Raw genomic sequence first — 19,190 nt, 5'->3', positions numbered from 1 at the left:
CTGTCTTCAGACAGAGTATAATTCACTCAAAGAACCCTTCACAAGTCCTAACTGACTTTACTCTTCTCTCTTCTTCCCTCTCTCTCTTCTGGTTCCTCCATCCCTCCCTCTCCTTGCCTTTCTCCCTTTACCTCACTCCTCCCTTTTCCTAAAGCCTAAAATAAAAGATGGATAAGAGTTTGAGAAAGGGCAGTTTTAAGTCCTTTGATTTTCTAGTATCAATACTAAAGCAATTCACTTAATACTAATAGCAAGATTAATAATGTTCTTGCCCTGGCCAGTGTGGCTCAGTTGGTTGGAGTGTCATTCCATACACCAAAAGGTGGCGGGTTTGATTCCTGGTCAGGGCACATACCCAGGTTGCGAGTTTGATCCCGGTCAGGGCGCGTATAGGCGTATAGGAGGCAGCTGATCAATGTTTGTCTCTCACACTGAGGTTTCTTTTCTCTCTCTCTCTCTCTCTCTCTCTCTCTCTCTCTCTCTCTCTCTCTCTCTCTCCCCTTCTCTCCCTACAATCAATTGAAAATGGTCTTAACTATCTACTCTGAAAATCACAATTACCATCTATAGCTAAAAATATTTTTTAAATCTCTAATATTATTGTTTTATGCTCATAAGTAAAATAATGGCTTCAATATTTTAGCCATTTGTCATGAATGATGTAGTCTATTTCAGAAGGATTTAAAACTGCCACATAAATTTCTAACAGCCAAAGACAATTTAGTCTCATTCATACAAAATCCCAGGCTCTTAGCTACAAATTATGAGTTGCAAGGATGTGGGTTTTTTAACTGTGCAACATAACTGTACATTAAATCCTAAGTAGAACTGCACATAAACTCATTTCCTTCTTCATCTTTCTAAAAAGTGCAAATGCCAGATTAATTTCCACTAAATTGCTATTCTGCAAGAAAGCTTACACTTCTGTAAGATTTCATGTTAATGAGATAATTTGTTTAACATGCAACCAAAGTTTGCTGTATGAACTGAAATGTTTGCTATGAGCCTTACGAGCCTTACAAATATTATTAATCTATTTATCCTTGTAACAACTTTATGAGGTAAGTACTATTAGTAAAATAACATGTCAACATGCCTAGCACAGCACTTCATACATAAAAGAAAATAAATGTTGCCTGAATTGAAAGCTAATCCAAAAAAGCTGACTTTCATGAACATTTTTCAAACCAGTTAAATGTATTAAAGAGGTTGATGATGTAAGATATTTTAACTTTCAGTTAGTTGCTTAAGGTAACTACAACTACTAAAATTTCTTTAGTCGTATGTTGGAAGCTACATGTAGCAGGAGGCAAGAGCTGATGATTGGTTGCTTTGTCTTTTAATAATCTCTAGTCACCACAGAGAGAACAAGTTCTTATATAAGGGCACAGAGAAGTGAAGCTAATAAATCAGCCAAAGCAACAATTATTTAGAGCTATGATTGCTCTCTACAATTTCCTGCTACCAGTTAGGCCATGAACTCAACAAATAAACATGCTTCTTACTCCTAGTATGAGCACGGTTAAGAATATTTCCACAGCAGATTCTTGGGAAGTCAATCTGTCTACTGTCCTTACTGCTTTGCCATCAGCTCATTTTAAGAAGACCACATAAACCATTTCAACAGATAAATTTGGCTTTTATTCTTCAGGTTACAACGAAGCTTTAGTTCTTCTAAGTCTGTATCTAACAGGTATTTGCTCATAATCATCTAAGAAAACTTTTTCGGACACATGACCATTCTTCTCAACTCTCCTTCAACCATGACTTCTCATAATAAATGTTTTCTTAGTCTCCCTCCTCCACAACCACCACCACCACAAGCTCCAACTTTCCAATATTTTGCATGATTCTGAGGATCCCTTAAACCATAAAAAATTAAAAATAAGATTCTCCAACAAATATTTGACATAGGTCAGAGTCATAGGTTTTACATGGTAAAATTCTATTTATATACTTTGCTTCTTAGGTATGGTTCTATATTTTTTTTTTGCTTGTGTATCCACTTTGAATTCTAGCTCTTTTTCTTCCATGATATAGGAAATTACTTCCATATCTTATATTTGTTTAGTTTTCTTCCAGGTTGATTGCTTTTCATATACCCATATATTATTCATTATGTTCTGGCCACTTGTCAATTTATCAAAGTATTTTCAAATTTTATTTAATTTTTATAATTTCACTGAAGAAATTATTGAGCAGCCCTAACCGGTTTGGCTCAGTGGATAGAGCGTCGGCCTACGGACTGAAGGGTTCCAGGTACGATTCCGGTCAAGGGCATGTACCTTGGTTGCGGGCACATCCCCAGTGGGAGGTGTGCAGGAAGCAGCTGATCGATATTTCTCTCTCATCGATGTTTCTAACTCTCTATCCCTCTCCCTTCCTCTCTGTAAAAAAATCAATAAAATATGTTTTAAAAAAAAGAAATTATTGAGCAACACAATATCTTACAATGATGCCTATATAAAACCACTACAGGTATTCTCTTCTTTTCAAAAGTTCATGTTAACGCCACTTTGCTTTTACAAAACACCTGCATTTAGTTCATACCTGTTTTCACTAACTGAAAAAAATACAAAGAGGATTTTTGTTTTTATGAAAAAAAGCAAAAACAGTTCAGCAAGCCATTATAGAGGTAGTGCACACGCTGAGTAGCAAGAGTAGCACTGCTTTCATGATATGTTAGTGCTATTTTATGTTTTATGTGCTATTTGGCATGATTTGGTAGGTTATTTTTTGGGTCAACACATTTTCCATATAAATTAATGGTACAGTTAACTCTTGAACACCACAGGTTTAAATTGCGTGAGTCTACTTCTATGCAGATTTCCCCCCCATAAGTACTGTAAAAGTATTTTCTCTTCCTTATGATTTCCTTAATAAATTTCTTTTCTGTAGCTTATTTTATTGTAAGGATACAGTATATAACACACACAAAATGCAAAATATGTGTGTTATAAACTGTTTATGTTACCAGTAAGGCTGCCCTTCAACAGAAGGCTATCAGCAGTTAAGTTTTGGGGAGGTACTCAACAATTATACATGGATTTCCGACTGCATGGGAGGTTGGCACCCCTCACCGCCCCCCTTCCGGTTGTTCCAGGCTCAACTGTAATTGCTTCTTCACTTTTCCAAAGATTTCATAGGAACACTCTACTTTCGGATGGGGGGAACCTGTAACTACCATAGATTCCTCTACAAATTGATGCTAATCCAACTCTTTGGCCTGTAAGCTCTAAGCCCTTCTAATAAATTCTAAGTCTGGGGACACTACCCTTTCAGAAGTGACAGGTCAAGCGCTATTCACTTTCTACACTGGGACAGAGGGAGGCAGAGTCTCCATTATAGCTTTTTTTAGGACCTCAACAGTTCCCTAAAAGGGGGATCTCCATATGCCATTATTCTAACACCTAAAATTGTCCTTTTAAACAGAATTGATAGCAAACTGAAAATAGAAATTAGAAGTGATAAAATTAGAACAAAATTGGAGAGGTATGGGAAAGCGACCAGCAGAAAAGTAAAGACCACCTTCACCCCTCTATGTGACCTGGTGCCATCAATGTCCATGCCCACAGACCCCACTGGCTTGTTTGATTCAACCTCCACACTGAGAGGTCACTGTCATATGCTTGATCCCCTATAGCCGTGGTCGGCAAACTGCGGCTCGCGAGCCACATGCTGCTCTTTGGCTCCTTGAGTGTGGCTCTTCCACAAAATACCACGGCCTGGGCGAGTCTATTTTGAAGAAGTGGCGTTAGAAGAAGTTTAAGTTTAAAAAATTTGGCTCTCAAAAGAAATTTCAATCGTTGTACTGTTGATATTTGGCTCTGTTGACTAATGAGTGTGCCGACCACTGCCCTATGGGAGTCAATGGGTACCAGTTTCACGGTCAAGAACTTGCCTATTTGCCCATTCCTAAAGCGATTCATGAGAATGGAGATGGACCAATCAATGCAATTTTATCACCATTAGTGGAAAAATAACCAGGAAAACCTGACCTGTGAGTTAACCTATGGTATAAATTTAATTTAGGAATAACTCCAATAGGCTTGGATCAGAGAGATGTAAGAAACCAGGCTCTGCTACTTACTAGCCCTCTGTGTGTGACCATGGATGAGTTAATTTTTCGGAGCTTTAAAGATAAACCACATTAAGGTAGAGCTTGACATTAAAAAAAAGAAAAGAAAAAAAAAAAAGCTCAGATGATGCCAGCCCCACCCCCTTACAGAGATAAAAGCTGAGTTAACAGTACAGGGATGGAGCCAAGTCTACCTGTGTTCCCATCCTGGTTTTGCAGCATACTAGCTGTGAAATACTGGGCAAGTGACAGTCTTATCTTTCTTCTAAGGCTGGGATAATGAGTTGCAGCATTTAGCTAGTGCCTACTACACACTGTCAATAAATGGCAGCTATTTTTTAACTGTTAATATGAGAAAGATATTATCATCACCACTGTTTGCTGATCAATGTTTCTCAAAGTGTGGTCAGGGAACTATGAATATCAGAAAGATCAGGCATGTCTGTGGGGGGGCAGGGGGATTCCATGTCCCAGCCCAAGAAAGCTCTCTAAGAACGGTACCTGGTAATACTTCTGAATCAAACTTCCTTGAGATGCATACTAAAATTTAAGAATTACTGATCCAGCTGGTCTTGTGTGTGTGTCATAGTAAATTAAGACTTACCTTCTAGCACTTATTCTTTACCATGCTAGTAGAATTATCCAGTATTTTTAAAAGATATATTTTGGCACTGTTTTGGACCTAGACATGAAATTGACAGGCTCACTCCGCTTTGTTTTCCAATGGCACTACTTTGACTTTTTCCCCCCTCTCTGATCTGAAGTTGGCACACTATGGCCTTGGTCTGTGACCAACCTCCAGAGGCAATATGTGTTCAAAGGGTTGTTTAAAAAAAGAAAAGAATATGCCTGGCCTGTGTTCTAAGTGGTTAGAACGTCAAGGGTTCAATTCCTGGTCAAGGGCATGTACCTGGGTTGCGGGTTCACTCCCCACCCCCGGGGCACATGTGGGCCAATCGAAGTGTGTCTCTTTCTCCCCTGCCCTCTCCCTTTCACTCTCTGAAAAGCAATGGAAAAATATCCTCAGGTGAGGATTAACAGAAATAAAATAACATGAAAAAAAGAAGAATGTGATAGAGACCAAATGTTGCTCACAAAGTCTAAAGTATTTACTGCTTGAACCTTTACAAAAAAGTTTGCCAGTCCCTTAGTAACCTGTAATTATTGTTTTTTTTAAATCATTACCTAAGGATATGTGTGTGTGCTTTTTTAGAAATTGATTTTAGAGAGAGAGGAAGGGGAGGGGGAGAGAGAGAAAGAGAAACATCAATCGGTTGCCTCCTGTACGCACCCTGGCTGGGGATCAAACCCACAACCTAGATATGTGCCCTGACCAGGAATCGAGCCCACAACCCTTTTGGTGCATGGGATGACACTCTAATCAACTAAGCCACCTGGCCAGGGCACCTGTAATTGTTTATAGACCCCAGGTCTCAAAACAATTTACTTAAAAAAAAAGAGAGAACTGAGTATAATAGAAAATATTAGATATTTTCTACTGCACCTAGTAGAGGGAAGTACCATTGCTGAAGTTTCTGATGGTGTGTGTATGTGTGTGTGTGTGTGTTGGATAATGATCAAATTGTATTTGGTTGCAATCAAAGGTTTTAAGTCCTCAGGGTTAGGTCTGGGGTTAAAAAGGGCAATTGGTTAACAAGTATGTATTAAAACTCACACTGAGTACTTTTTACAATAAAGGCTCATTGGAGAATACAAAACCATATAAAATGATTCCTGCTGTTTAGAAGTTAATAGGCAATTTTTTTCATTCCAAAATAGAAATGAAGTCTGCTCTGTGTATAACATACATTACTGTAAGGAAAAAATGAAATCATCAATGCCAAGTACTTCAAAAGCATTATACAAACAAAATATTTTAGTTATATTAACAACATACTGTATTGGCCATATACAGGTTCTTTAACAAATGCCTTGGTTCCTAATTTCCTCCAACCTTGGAAACTAGACCCTTTTTCCTTTGTGTGTGTGCATGTGCATATGTATGTACACATGTGTGCATGTGTGCGCTGGAAGCACAAAAAAAGTATGAGATGCCTCTGCCCTTTGTGTCACCCACTAATGGCTTCTCCTTCGCATCTGTTTATCATATGTATTCTTTTATCCTTTTCTTGTTCCTGGTAAATAAAGCGTTTGATTAAATTCTTGTGCAAAAAGAACAATTAAGACTGATTTAAAAAAATTTTTTTAAGTAACAACCTTTCCCTTTATCTTCACAAAGCACTAATTTCCAGGGATTTTGTGACTATTTTGAACAAGCTCAAGATATATTCATTTTATAATATATTTCAACAATTCTGCAAAGAAAAGAAACACCTTCCTAGGTACAGACACAAGAAAATTACACTGGAACATGTTCTCATTACATGAGATGTGCTGCAGGCACAAACCACAAGCAGTGTAAATAAATACAAGCTGGTGCGATGCTGCACGCACGTTTGCCTTACACCACAAAGAGAAACCCCTGCACAGTGCACACCATGTTGTTTCAGCTTGGGATGCCATGAAGACGGGTATTAGGCGTTTGTGTAAATACAGGCAGGAGATTGCAAATGTGTGTGTGTATGTGTCTGTGTGTTAGGAAAAGAGGGTGGTAAGCAGGAGGGGTGGGACTTGACAGGAGCAGCTATTTGAGAAAATTCCTTTTTCTTTCCCATTCATTCTTTCTAGATTCAATGCCTGGCACAGTCCTTACAATTACTCATTGGCTTTTCATTCTGAAGACAACTAACAAGCTCCCAAAAACTTCCTACCGTGTTTTCACACACTTTTTTTTCCTAAGGCACCGAATCATTCAATATTTGTTTTATACAAAAACCAAACTATTAGCCGGTTTCCTCATTCCAAAGACCCTGAGTGTCCCAGGCTAAAAAGGGATCCTTTGTCGTGTGTCCAATATTAACACAACGCTTCGGTATTGGCAAATAGGAAAATAATAGATTACTTTGTTTCCAACAATGTCAAAGCTATTACCATACGTTTTGTTCTCCAATTTCACGCTCCTTTCAGAGAATTTGCTCTCCTAACAATAAAGCCAATTCAGTTGAACACCCCTCGCCTTTCGCTCTGGACACTCCATTAATAAATACAAGGGCTGAAAGAGGACCCGTTTCCTTTATGCACAATGGTACCCGTCCTCCAACCACCGTGAAAGTTGTCTTGCAGATGCCCACCCCAAACCGGCCGTCCTCGGTCTCTCAGCCCGGGACCGGAGGGGGCAGACGGGCAGAGAATTCGTAGCTTTCAGCCCCCACCTCCAGAGGAGGGGACGGAGGGGAAAGGCATGACAGGAGAGCGGAGTAGAAAGGTGGGCGAAGGGGAAAGACAGAAATGGATGCTGAGGGGGTGGGCGAGCTGGGGAGGAAGGTAGAGAAGGCGGGCAGAGGTGGGTGCAGAAAGCTGCGGAGTTAGAGCAGAGGGGAGAGAGGCGGTAGGGAGAGGGGGCGCGCAAGGGGTCGCGGTGCTCACCGTTGAACGCCACAGTATCCGCGGCGGCCTCCTCCTCCTCCTCCGGCTCCCCGTTCTCGGAGTCGGTGTGCATGGGCTCCTCGGCGAAGTTGACGCCCTTGCTGGGGGTGCCGCCCCCGGCGGCGGCGCCCGCGTCCACCCAGGCTTTGCCCTCATGGCCGGGGCGCGCGGAGCCTTTGCGCTCGTTCTCCTGCTGCAGGCGCGTGAAGTGCTGCAGCGCGAACTCCAGCAGGTCCGGGGGCTGGTGCCTCAGCACCTCCACCGTGAAGCCCTGCAGCAGCTCCGTCAGTCCCGCCGGGATCTCGATGCTCATCCTGCCTGACGGGCGGCGGGCGCCTGCGCGCCGCCCTCGCCCCCTCCCCGGACAGGCCTCCGGCCCTGCGGCCGCCGAGCAGGCGCGGGCGGTGCTGGAGGCGCTACCGGCTGCAGGCGCGGCGCAGTGGGCCCGGCGGCCCGGCTGGCCCGGCGCGCGTCTCCTCGGTGCAGCGGCGGCAGCTGAGCGAGCGCGGCCCGAGGAGGGCTGGCAGCATCTCCGGCTCCTCCCGCTCCCGCCGCCGCCGCTCCTCTCCCCCGCCCCGGCCGCCCCGCCCCCGGCCCTCCTCGGCGCGCAGCCGGGAGCTCCCGAGAGCGCCCACGTGACCCCCGGAAACCATGGTAACCCCGCCGGCGGGCGCCGCGCGTCCACCAGTCGGGTGGCTTCGGGGCTGCGGACGCTGGCAGGCGCGGGCGGGTTTGCTGGAAACCCTGCTCTGGCGCGCGGCCGAGGCGTGGGTCCCCCACCCTGCGCTCCCCGGGGGGGTGCCCGTCCCTCCCACTCCGACCAGCGGCGCCTCGCCGTCCACCTGTCCGCGCGCCCCGGCGCGGGCGGGCCGCGGGGCCAGATTCCCACTCGGAGCTCACCACGGGCACCCACGCAGAGCTGGTGCTACGCGGTTTGCCCGGAAACTTCAGTCTCCACCTCGGTGGCGGCGTTTTATTTTCTTCCGAGAATCTGGTTGCATTGATAAGTGTTGGTAATGTCTTTTGTTTAAAGTCAAAGAGTGGTACTGGTTCTCCGGTGGACAAAGAAATATTTCCCCCACCCCCATCTTTGTTACACCTTCTTTTTTTCCCCCACCACATTTTATCCAGTCTTTCTCCATCCATTTTGTCTCATTATGTTTTGCTTTCATGATACTATTCCATTTTCCACCCTAGTCATTTACTACTATTTATTGAAACAAATGCACCATTTATTGTGAGGCACTTATCAAAGTTAGTTCATACCCTTCAAATACGATAGTGCAGAAACTAGAATAAAATGTCATAGTTAGGACAGATGGTCCTAAAGCAAGGAAAACTTTGCTTGATTAGACTCTTATTGTTCATTTTAAGACTTTCCCTTAGGCCTTGACTGATTTTAAATGGTATCTCCCAAAATAAGAATGCTTCAATATAAGGAGAATAGAGTTAGAGATGGGTGTTTTCAAAGTAGAAATCTTGATTTTGAAATGAGGCTAGTTCTGCAAATGTTGAATTATACAATTGTCTTTTACCAGTTAAATGCTATTTAAAAACACATAGTTCATTTTCCACAATGACCATCATATTGTAAACTAGAGGCCTAGTGCACGAAATTCCTGCATGGGTAGGGTCCCTAGACCTGGCTGGCAATCAGGGCCAATCTGTAGGGTGACCAGTGGGGTGATGGGGGGCGGGATGGCTGCTGGCACCCGCCTTGGCTGGCCTGTGGCCTGTGGGCTGGGGGCAGCTCCTGCGTTGAGCGTCTACCCTCTGGTGGTCAGTGTGCATCATAGTGACCAGTTGTTCCGCTGGTCCTTCCATCATTTGGTCGATTTGCATATTAGGCTTTTATTATATAGGATAAAGTATTTCAAGGGCAAGCTCACTTAGTTATTCTGAGTTATCTTCCTATCCACAAAAAAGATTAAATACACGACTCAGGAAATTCAGAGACTAAAAATTGAGATGTAACAAAATAGTCACTTTTATAAAAATATATCTTGATACTAACCTTTTTTAGTAATCCAACGTGAATTCACTCCATAAGTGAATGTTTTCTCTATTTTCATTTCTTTTCAACCTCATATGTTTTTAAATATGGTAATGTACTTTTACTTGTGAGTGTTAAGCATTTTAAGAGGCAAGCTTTTATTAAATACCATGACATCACTTGCATGGCCTACAATATTAATCAAACTCTAACCATATAAGCATTATTATCTTTACACATGTAGTAATTTAAGACAAATTTGCATTATCTGTGTTTATGATGTTTTTATTAAGATTAGCATTGTTTGCACATGGCAGAAAACGCAAAGTACAGTGGCTTAAACAAGAAAGAAGCTTACTCTATAATGTAAAATGGGAGCAGTTCAAGAATGTTATGGTTCCATGATCATCAGGCACCCAGGCTCTTTCCAGACCCCTACGCTGTAATTCTCAGTTTGTGGTCCAAAATTACTGCTCCATTTTCAGTCATCTCATCCACATTTCAGCCAAGAGGAAACTGGAAAAGAGAAAGGAACTTGCCCTCGATCCCACACACACCCCATAGAACTTAGTCAAGATGGGCACATCTATGGTGCGACAAACTGCATTTTCCAAAAATGGCTGCAAAAATATCTATCTCCTGTGCCATGTGCTCTTCTACAGTGTGACTGCCACTCCCCTATCAATAGTTGAAGTCTTATTTCCCCTCCTCTGAATTGGGATGGGAGTGTGACTACTTTGACAGAAGTTCTCCCAGTGTGACAGGAACAGACAGTCCTGTCATTCCCTGGCTGAAATCCTGACCCACAGAATCTGTGAGCATAATAAAAAGGTTGTTTTAAGCCTCCAAGTTTCAGGGTAATTTGTTACACAGCAATATTAACTGAAACACCTGGCTGTAAGGAAAGCTTGAGAATGTAATCTTCATTATGGGTAGTCGTGTGCCAAGTAAACATTTGGAGATTAAGGGAAATGGACTCTGGGAACAATAATCAATGTCTGTCACAATGCTTAATACCCTTTCCCTCAGAAATGGTAGGGGAAAAAAGCACTCCTTTTTCCAAACATTTACAATAGTCATATTTCAAAGTAGCATCCTACCTGGTGTTTCAAAATGCATTTAGTCTTTTTTGTGGATTTACTGCCAAGGTCATGTGGCTGTCATTTCTTTAGGGAGATAAAAGGGAGTCAAGCATGAAGTGCATAATTGGTTAGATGACCTATGTAGTCTCTCTCATACTGTTATATTGTACAGTTGTATAACATTAAAAGAAGACATGTTGGATTTAAAATATCTTTGCAAACAGCTCTCTTATAACAGTATTTATTTGCATCAATTCTTAAATCAGTAACCATGACCTGGAAAAGTAAAGCTTGATCATGATCTTCCTATTATGTTAATATTATTCTCAGAACAAATGTTCACGTTTCAAATCATATTCTGGCTTTTATTCACTATCACATAAACATTTTGGTAATGTATGATTTCCTTTGCTTTCATTTTCAGAATATTTCCTTTTGAACCTTAGAATACAGTGACAGTGGCTTATGGGGACTATTTATCTTTGAATTCTTTAAAAGAACATCACTGATATTGATTCTTTGGTTGTTGATTTACAAAGCAATTTGCACTAGTTTCTCGGGGAATCAGAAGCAATTGCAAAAGATCTCCAAGTGTTCAGCATTGGAATAAAATAAGAGTGCCACCAAATTTGTCTTTACACCTGGGAAATTAAAAAAAAAAATTGAACACAGACATAAATTTGTTTATATGCAGCTGCCAAAACAGGATAATAGTATGGACAAGTCAATAGTTTGGGCAGGTTTCACAGTGGATGATAATAACTATGACCAATCAATCACACAGCATTTCTTATCTATATTTAAGATATGTCATGATCAAGTGTCTTTGTTGGAAGAAATATATACCCACTCAAGGGAAAAAGATAGGCAAATTGAAAGGACACAGGAGCTGCGCTTGCACAGAGTCCACTGTGGCCATCACTGTCAGTTTTACGTACTTTAGCAGTTTAGCATTGACTACAGTTTTGGGTCTTGTTCCTGTTTTCAATAGAAAGAATCCAGATAGTTGGTCTTGACCATCCAATGGATTGGCTGGTCTTGAGTGAGAAGTTCTCTCCTGGTTAGGTCAGTGTGGGCAGTGGGGTGCAGGATAAGGAAGTGGTCAGTTAGTATATGACAAGCCAGACTCTTCAGCAGAGAGAGAAGTGCAAAACATGGGCATTGCAAGTGGTACAGACACCTCACAACTTACCTGTTAAAAGATGGTCACCTCATAACTTGAAAAGCTAGTACACATTTGGACTAAGACTAAATAGAAAGTTTAATCTCTAGATGCGGCTTTGCAAAAGGTTGCCTCTGGCAGACCCACTTCTCAAACTTTAGCAAGCCTAAGGAGCACTTGCCTGGCTTGCTGGCTCCACCCCCTAATTTCCAGATTCAGTAGCTCTGAGGTGGGGCCTGGGAATTTGTGTTTTTATAAAACACCCAGGTGATGCTTATGCTGCGGGTCTGGGGACCACACTTTGAGATCCACTAGACTAGATTTCCCAAAGAAGAGTTTATAATCAACTAAAAAATAGCTGCTTGAAGTAACATTTTTGCTTAACATCAAAGCATAATTTTTATTTGGCTAAATGAAAACTAAGTGCAGCTTCATTATTCTGTTCTTCCTTAATGGGTCTTGCAAAGTTAAAGAGGTTCTCAAAAGCAACAGAGAATATAACCTTAAATGGTATATTTCATAAATAGAATATGGGTTTCCTATTAAGGACTAGATTGGACTCACAAGCTTATCTCTGCTTCCTGAAATTACACTTAACTAATGGCTAAAGGAATGGGGAAAATAAAACTGTAAGCTCATAAGGACAAAAGAACAAGAGAACCATAATGAAATTAAAAAAATAATAATAAAAAATTTAAATTATTCAGCCTTATAAAGGAAGGAAATTCTGATACATGCTATAACATGGATAAAATTTAAGGACATTATGCTAAGTAAAATGAGCCAGTTAAAAAAAAAAAAAGACAAATACTCTATGATTCCACTTATATGAGGTTTCTAGAGTAGTCAAAATTTTTAGAAACAGAAAGTTGAATGGTGGTTGCCAGGAGCTGAGGGGAGGGAGGAATGAAGAATTGTTTAATGGGTAAAGAGTTTCAGTTTTGCAAGATAAAAGAATCCTGAGGTTTGTTGCAAAACAGTGTGAATATACTTAACACAATTGAACTATAGACTTAAAACTGATTATAATGGGAAACTTTGTTATATGTATTTTTCTATAATTTAAATTTAAAAGTTTTTTTTAATTACAAAAGAAAAAGAATAGGAGAAGAGACAAGAGCAGATAAGTATTATCTACTACAATTTTGGAACTAACTTAGCAAACTAGAGAATGCTGGAACGTAAGCTTGGGTAGTGAGAGGAAGCCAGCAAGATGCAAGATCACATCTGCATCACAGAGTGAGGAGCACAACATCTGGAGACACTGGAGATACTGGGTGCCTCTGAAAGCGGATAAGGAGTGAGGAGTAATGAAATGTTTATTAATTTCATTAGGGGGCTGATAAGTCTGTCCACCCTGTGGCCCCTCGCTGTCCTACATAGACCAGCACCTGCTTCCTGCATTCCCAGCAGGAGATGGAGGAGTTGACTTTATGCAGAGGTTTGTGCAGCTGGTTGTGGGGATAAGGTGCTGTACTAAAAAGAAGGGCATTGATTCTGATTTGGTGAACTACGTATCAGTGGCCTTCCTCCTCCACTGAACTCCCAAATTTCTGAGAACCAGATTTATACCCTCCCAGGCAGAAAATCAAGGGATTCCTCTTTAGGGAACTAACCAGCCCAAGAGACAAGAAGTACAGATGCTGATATTTGAGTTTGAAAAACCCAGCTTTCTGTCTTTTCGCCCCATTTTGAAGTTCACCAGTCAATAACCACTACCACCTCCTCCACATACTTCATAAACGTGAATTCAGGTAAGAATCACCAGATGTCCAGTAAAAACTTTTAGTATGAAGGACTGGGACCAAAATAAATGAACCAAACCAAAAGGACCTCAGTGAACAGGAAAAATATATAAAAAAACACTTTAATATCCTCAGATATACAAGAATAAAATAAAATAATAATGATTAACATTTATTTATCAGATACTGTCCAGAGCACTTCATATCTATTACCTCATTTAATGTTCACAAGAACCCTATGTGATGTATATATTATTACACTAAATATTAATAAACCAAGGCATAGAGAGGTTAAATAACTTATCTAAGATCACATAGCTCACAAATAGTACTGGGGTGGGATCTCAGGCAGTTTGGCTCTATAGCCACTATTCTATATTTGGAAGTAATAAGAAATAACACAGAAATTTAAACTATCCTATATAATAAAGAGGTAATATGCAAATTGACTGTCATGCCCTTGCACAAGATGGATGCCCCCATGTGGTCACAAGATGGCCTCCACAAGATGGCTGGCAGGGGAGGGCAGTTGTGGGCGATCAGGCCTGCAGGGGAGGGCAGTTAGGGGTGACCAGGCCAGTAGGGGAGGGCAGTTGGGGGTGACCAGGCCAACAGGGGAGGGCAGTTGGGGGCGACTGGGCTGGCAGGGGAGGGAAGTTAGGGGCGACCCGGCCAGCAGGGGAGGGCAGTTAGGGGTGACCAGGCCAGTAGGGGAGGGCAGTTGGGGGTGACTGGGCTGGCAGGGGAGGGCAGTAGGGGGCAACTGGGCTGGCAGGGGAGGGCAGTTGGGGGTGATCAGGCCAGCAGGGGAGGGCAGTTGGGGGCAATCGGGCCAGCAGGGGAGCAGTTAGGCGTTGATCAGGCTGGCAGGGGAATGGTTAGGGGGTGATCGGGCTGGCAGGCAGAAGTGGTTAGGGACAATCAGGCAGGCAGGCAGGCAAGTGGTTGGGAGCCAGCAGTTCCGGATTGTGAGAGGACTGCTGGGGATCGGACCTAAACCGAGCAGTTGGACATCCCTGAGGGGTCCCAGATTGGAGAGGGTGCAGGCTGGGGGACCCCCCCCCCCCCAGTGCACGAATTTCATGCACCGGGTCTCTAGTGATTATATAAATATCTATAAAAGGGTTCAAGATAAAAGCTGAGGAAATTTATCAGAAAATAGAATTTAAAAATCTAAATCTAGAAAATGGCAGAGAAAAAGTAACAAAAAAAAAACCCCTCAATATAAGTTCAAGGAAAAAACACACACAAAAACAATGTTAAATGGAGAAAAATTTTAAAAAAAATCATACAGGAATTTTCCCCCCAAAATTTAAGGATATGGATTTCTAGATTGGAGGGGCCCATGGACAGGCCCTTGGAACAATAAATAAATATACCTTCACCAAGACTGTAATACTGAAATGTCAGAACACTAACGTAAGCAGAAGAGTATAAAAGCTCAGAATATCATCAGACTTCTTAGCAATAGCACCAGAAGCTAGAAGATTGGAACAATATCTTCAAAATGCAGAAGAAAAATTACTTCCAACCCAGAATTCTCCAGCAATCTAGTCTGCTAAGTTAGTATCCAGCAAAATAAAGGTGGAATAAAGATAGTTTCAGATATGTCATTTTAAATAATACAAACTTCGATGACCTTTTCTCAAGAATCTGCGTGTTATCAAAACAAGGAAATAATCTGAGAAATATATAGGAATATATAGGATCCAGTGAGCAGAAGAGAACTGACATATGCTCCCGCCATATCAACCGGCTTACTTGTGCCTGTGCTCACGTACCTGTACTTCTGCCTGTGAATTCCGATGTCCATGTTCTGTCTACCTGTGCTCTATCCTGTTCCCTCTGACCTACTCAGGGAAATTGCTCTGCACTTGCCATCTCTTTCTTTTGTCACTGTTTTCCTTTCAACCGAACCACCCAGTAGCACACAGACTCTAGGGGACCACTGACTCATGCCCCCTCGAATTCAGGGCTTGTAGAATCTCCTCCCTGAGTGTAAGTAGTCCTTGTTCCTTCCTTCTAGCCAATAAAATGTGGCAAAAGTGAAGATATTTTGCAGATGGTTAAGGTCCTAAAGCAATTGATTCTGAGTTAATACAAAATGAGTCTATCCAGGGCTTGACTTAATCGGCTGAAAACTCTTCAAGCCTCCCTGAGGGGAAAAAGTCTCCTTGCTGGCTTGATGCAGTAAGCAGCCCTGTTGAGGAAGCCCATGTGAAATGCCTTTTTCACTTAGTTTTCAGGACACCACTTTTTTAAAAAAGTTATCTGTATTGTTGAAAGTATTACAGATGTCCCCTTCCCTGCAACGCCTCCCCCACCCCCCGATTAACCTCCTCCACCCTGCTCTCTTCCCCTCCTCGGGCCTTCCCTGTGTTGTCTATCCATGGGCTTTGCATATATGCATATAAATTCATTGGCTAAACTCTTCCTGCTCCCCTCCCCCTTCCCTCTGAAATATGCCAGTTTGATCCATGTTTCAATGTCTCTGGACCTTTTTTGTTCATTAGCTTATATTTTGTTATTAGATTCCACAAATAGTTAGATCCATATGAGTGAGATCCATGTGATACTTGTCTTTCTCTGACTGGCTTATTGCACTTAGCATAATACTCTCCAGATCCCTCCATGCTGTCCCAAAGGGTAAGAGATCCTTCTTTTTTACAGCTACATAGTATTCCATCATATAAATGTACCACAGTTTTTTAATCCAGTCATCTACTGATGGGCACTTGAGCTGTTTCCAGGACACCACTTTTTCTTGGTTCTCCTCTTACCTCCCTGTCCACATCTTCTAAATTTTTTTTTTCTGGATAGTAAAAATGTCTTATCCTCTTGACCTCTAAATATTGAAGCACATCAAGTCCAGTGCTTTTAAAAAACATTAATATGTAAATGATTCTCAAATTTATACCTCCCGAGCTACCTCTGAACTCAATACTTAAAAATTTATTTTTATTTTTATTTATTTCAGAGAGGAAAAGAGAGGGAGAGAGAGAGAGATAGAAACATCAATGATGAGAGAGAATCATTGATTGGCTGCCTCCTGCATGGCCCACACAGGTAATTAAGCCCACAAACCGGGCATATGCCCTGATCGGGAATTGAACCATGACCCTCCTAGTTCATAGATTGACACTCAACCGTTGAGCCATGCTGTCTGGGTTGAACTCAATCCTATATAATAAAAGGCTAATATGCAAATAGACTGAATGGTGGAACAACCAAACAACCAGTCGTTATGACGTGCACTGACCACCAGGGGGGCGTGTGCGGAACATGGTGGGCATTGGCCATGGTGGGATGGTGGAGCAGGTGAGCAGGGGTGCCAGGCCAAGGCAGGGCGCCTGTTGCTGTCATCGGGTGGAGCCTCTGGTGGTTACTGAAAATTCTTTTCTCCTGTGCACTGTGGTCCTGCCCAGCACTTGCAACTGCTGCTGGCACTGGCCCCGCTTGCACCTGCAGCCAGCGCCAGAGCCACTGCTCAAACCCGCTGCCAGTGCCTGGTGCCGGTCCCAATCGATCGGCGCCATTAACAGGTGTGAGTGGTGGCTGCTGGCCTGATTGCCCCTGAGGGCTTCTCCCCCTCCCCCTGCTCCTGAGGGGTAATCGGGGCAGCAGCCGCTCCTCGCACCCACTGACAGCACTGGCCCCACTTGCACCCGCTGCTGGTACCGACCCCAATTGCTCCGTGCCATCAGCCTGTGGGAGTGGCGGCAGGAGCGGGACTGCCAGCAGACAGAGGACTGGGTGCTGCAGAGGGAAGGGCCGGGCAGGGGCATGGAGGATGGGCCGAGACCTGCCCCTGTGCCCACCGCAGCCTCGTGGCCCACAGTTCCTTTCAAGGTGCATGAATTCGTGCACTGGGCCTCTAGTATTTTTATATTCAACTGCCTTGAGATGTCTAAGAGACTCACCCTGTTTACCCTGTTCAACTCTCTATTACTAGTTCTGCTCTATCCACAGTCCCTAGAACAATGCCTAGAACATAGTGACACTCAATATGTATTGAGTAAAAAAAGTGGAAGGAGGGGGAAAAGAAAGAAGGATGGGGGGATGCATGCTTAAAAAAGGCTAAGGGAATTAGGATAATGGTGAAAGGTCTGGGATCGCTGTTCAGCGGGTTCAGAGATCATCCAGGTCCAACTGAAGCAGGAAATCAAAGGCATACAGAAGGACATCCCCCAGGAAAAAGAAAGGCACTGATAAATTGTGTAATTCGTTTGATTGTATTGTGGAAAAGTACACCTCTGGCAGAGGGTTGGGAAATGAATAAAAGATAGTTTCAGAGAAAACTAGACAATTGAAGAAAATAGCACAGTCCACTCCAGGGAAAAACAGAAGGTTGAACAAGAAAAGAAATAAAATCAAAGAACACTATGTGGCTTAGCCATAACCAATATTTATGAGGTCATAACACTCAAAACACCAGTACAATTCAAAAGTGTGGTATGATTATATAGGGCAGAAAAAGAGAAAGAGAAGAGTGTGAATCTGTTTGTGTTTCTGTGTCTATGTTTTGGAAGCATGGAATAAGAACATCATATCCTGAATATTCCATAACAGGAAATCAATAGAAATGTCTGAAATGGAGGATCAAGTAATAGTAGCATACATATTATTTAGAAACATTTCATTAAATAGCAAAATAAATAGCTTAAATAATTGAAAGTAGTTCTATCTGGGAAATGGGAACGCAATACTCATATTTGTTAAACTGAGGAGTATGAATTTCTATAGCAGGTACTCAGCTACAGGGATCTCCACATTTCATACAACTCTTTCCTTTATTTCTGGGTTCAGGGGACCATATAGCTGAGATTTTCTAGCCCCTATTTAGTGGGTTAAACCTCTGGTGGGAAATCCCAAGCCTGTATCTTCAGGTTCTATAAATTTTAGAAATCAGCTGTTCTTAGGACAGGTAGCCACATTTTACAGAGTATTATTCATAAAGATTCCATTTATTGTACCACTTAGTTTAATGTTTATGAAATTTTTCTTTGTTTTATAATATCTTGTTCTATCAGTAACTTCCTTTTTTTGCTCCTCGTTTTCTTTCTCCTATTTCGTTACTTCATTGTCACTTGTGAAATTCAAGAACCAAGATTCCCAGGTGTAGAATTCTCTTGTCAGTCATCATCCCGGTGGGATAGAATGTTCCATTTTTGCGTTCAGTCCTCTTAGTGCTAATGTGTGCTTTATTTGAAGAACAGTTTACCCTTTACCCTGCCTCATGGTCATAGTGTCTTTTGTTGAACTGTGTGGTCTAGTAAATTCTGTTTGCTCTTTTCCTTGCCAACAGAAACAAATTACACATGTATCAAAGCAGAAGGAGATACTTGGGGTATTTAAACGACATTTTAGTTACCATTTTAAAGGTAAATTTTCTGCATTTTTTCAACTCTTTTACTGCACAAGTCCTAGAATTTGTAAAAGCACATGTAAGTGGGTCACACTTAGCAAATAGAGATAGGTATCATTTTAGGTAGACTCAGGGGCATTTAGATCTTTTTGTGCATGAATGTTTTTGTTCGTCTATGAGCAGTCCTTGGTGTTACTCCTCTTAGATGACTCTAAAATGATTTAGACTTTATACATTTTTAAAATTTTATTTTTTAAAATATTTTTTATTGATTTCAAA

The 19,190-nt window shown here is 42.0% G+C and overlaps 1 protein-coding gene across 1 annotated transcript in view; it reads right to left on the bottom strand.

The window, feature by feature from the left end:
- Positions 1-8,117, bottom strand: part of PRKAR2B (protein kinase cAMP-dependent type II regulatory subunit beta) — a 73,498-nt gene extending 65,381 nt beyond the window's left edge. The window contains exon 1 of the mRNA XM_079785398.1: positions 7,565-8,117. Within this exon, the coding sequence (XP_079641524.1) occupies positions 7,565-7,877 (313 nt within the window). The 5' untranslated portion in view covers positions 7,878-8,117. The remainder of the gene's footprint in view (positions 1-7,564) is intronic.
- Between the last annotated feature and the right edge of the window lie 11,073 nt (positions 8,118-19,190).

The sequence above is a fragment of the Cnephaeus nilssonii genome (assembly GCF_951640355.1).
Source record: "Cnephaeus nilssonii genome assembly, chromosome: 12".
NCBI classification, from domain to species: Eukaryota; Metazoa; Chordata; class Mammalia; order Chiroptera; family Vespertilionidae; genus Cnephaeus; species Cnephaeus nilssonii.
The sequence above is the reverse complement of the archived record's forward strand: the minus strand, read 5'-3'. Positions and strand labels throughout refer to the sequence as shown.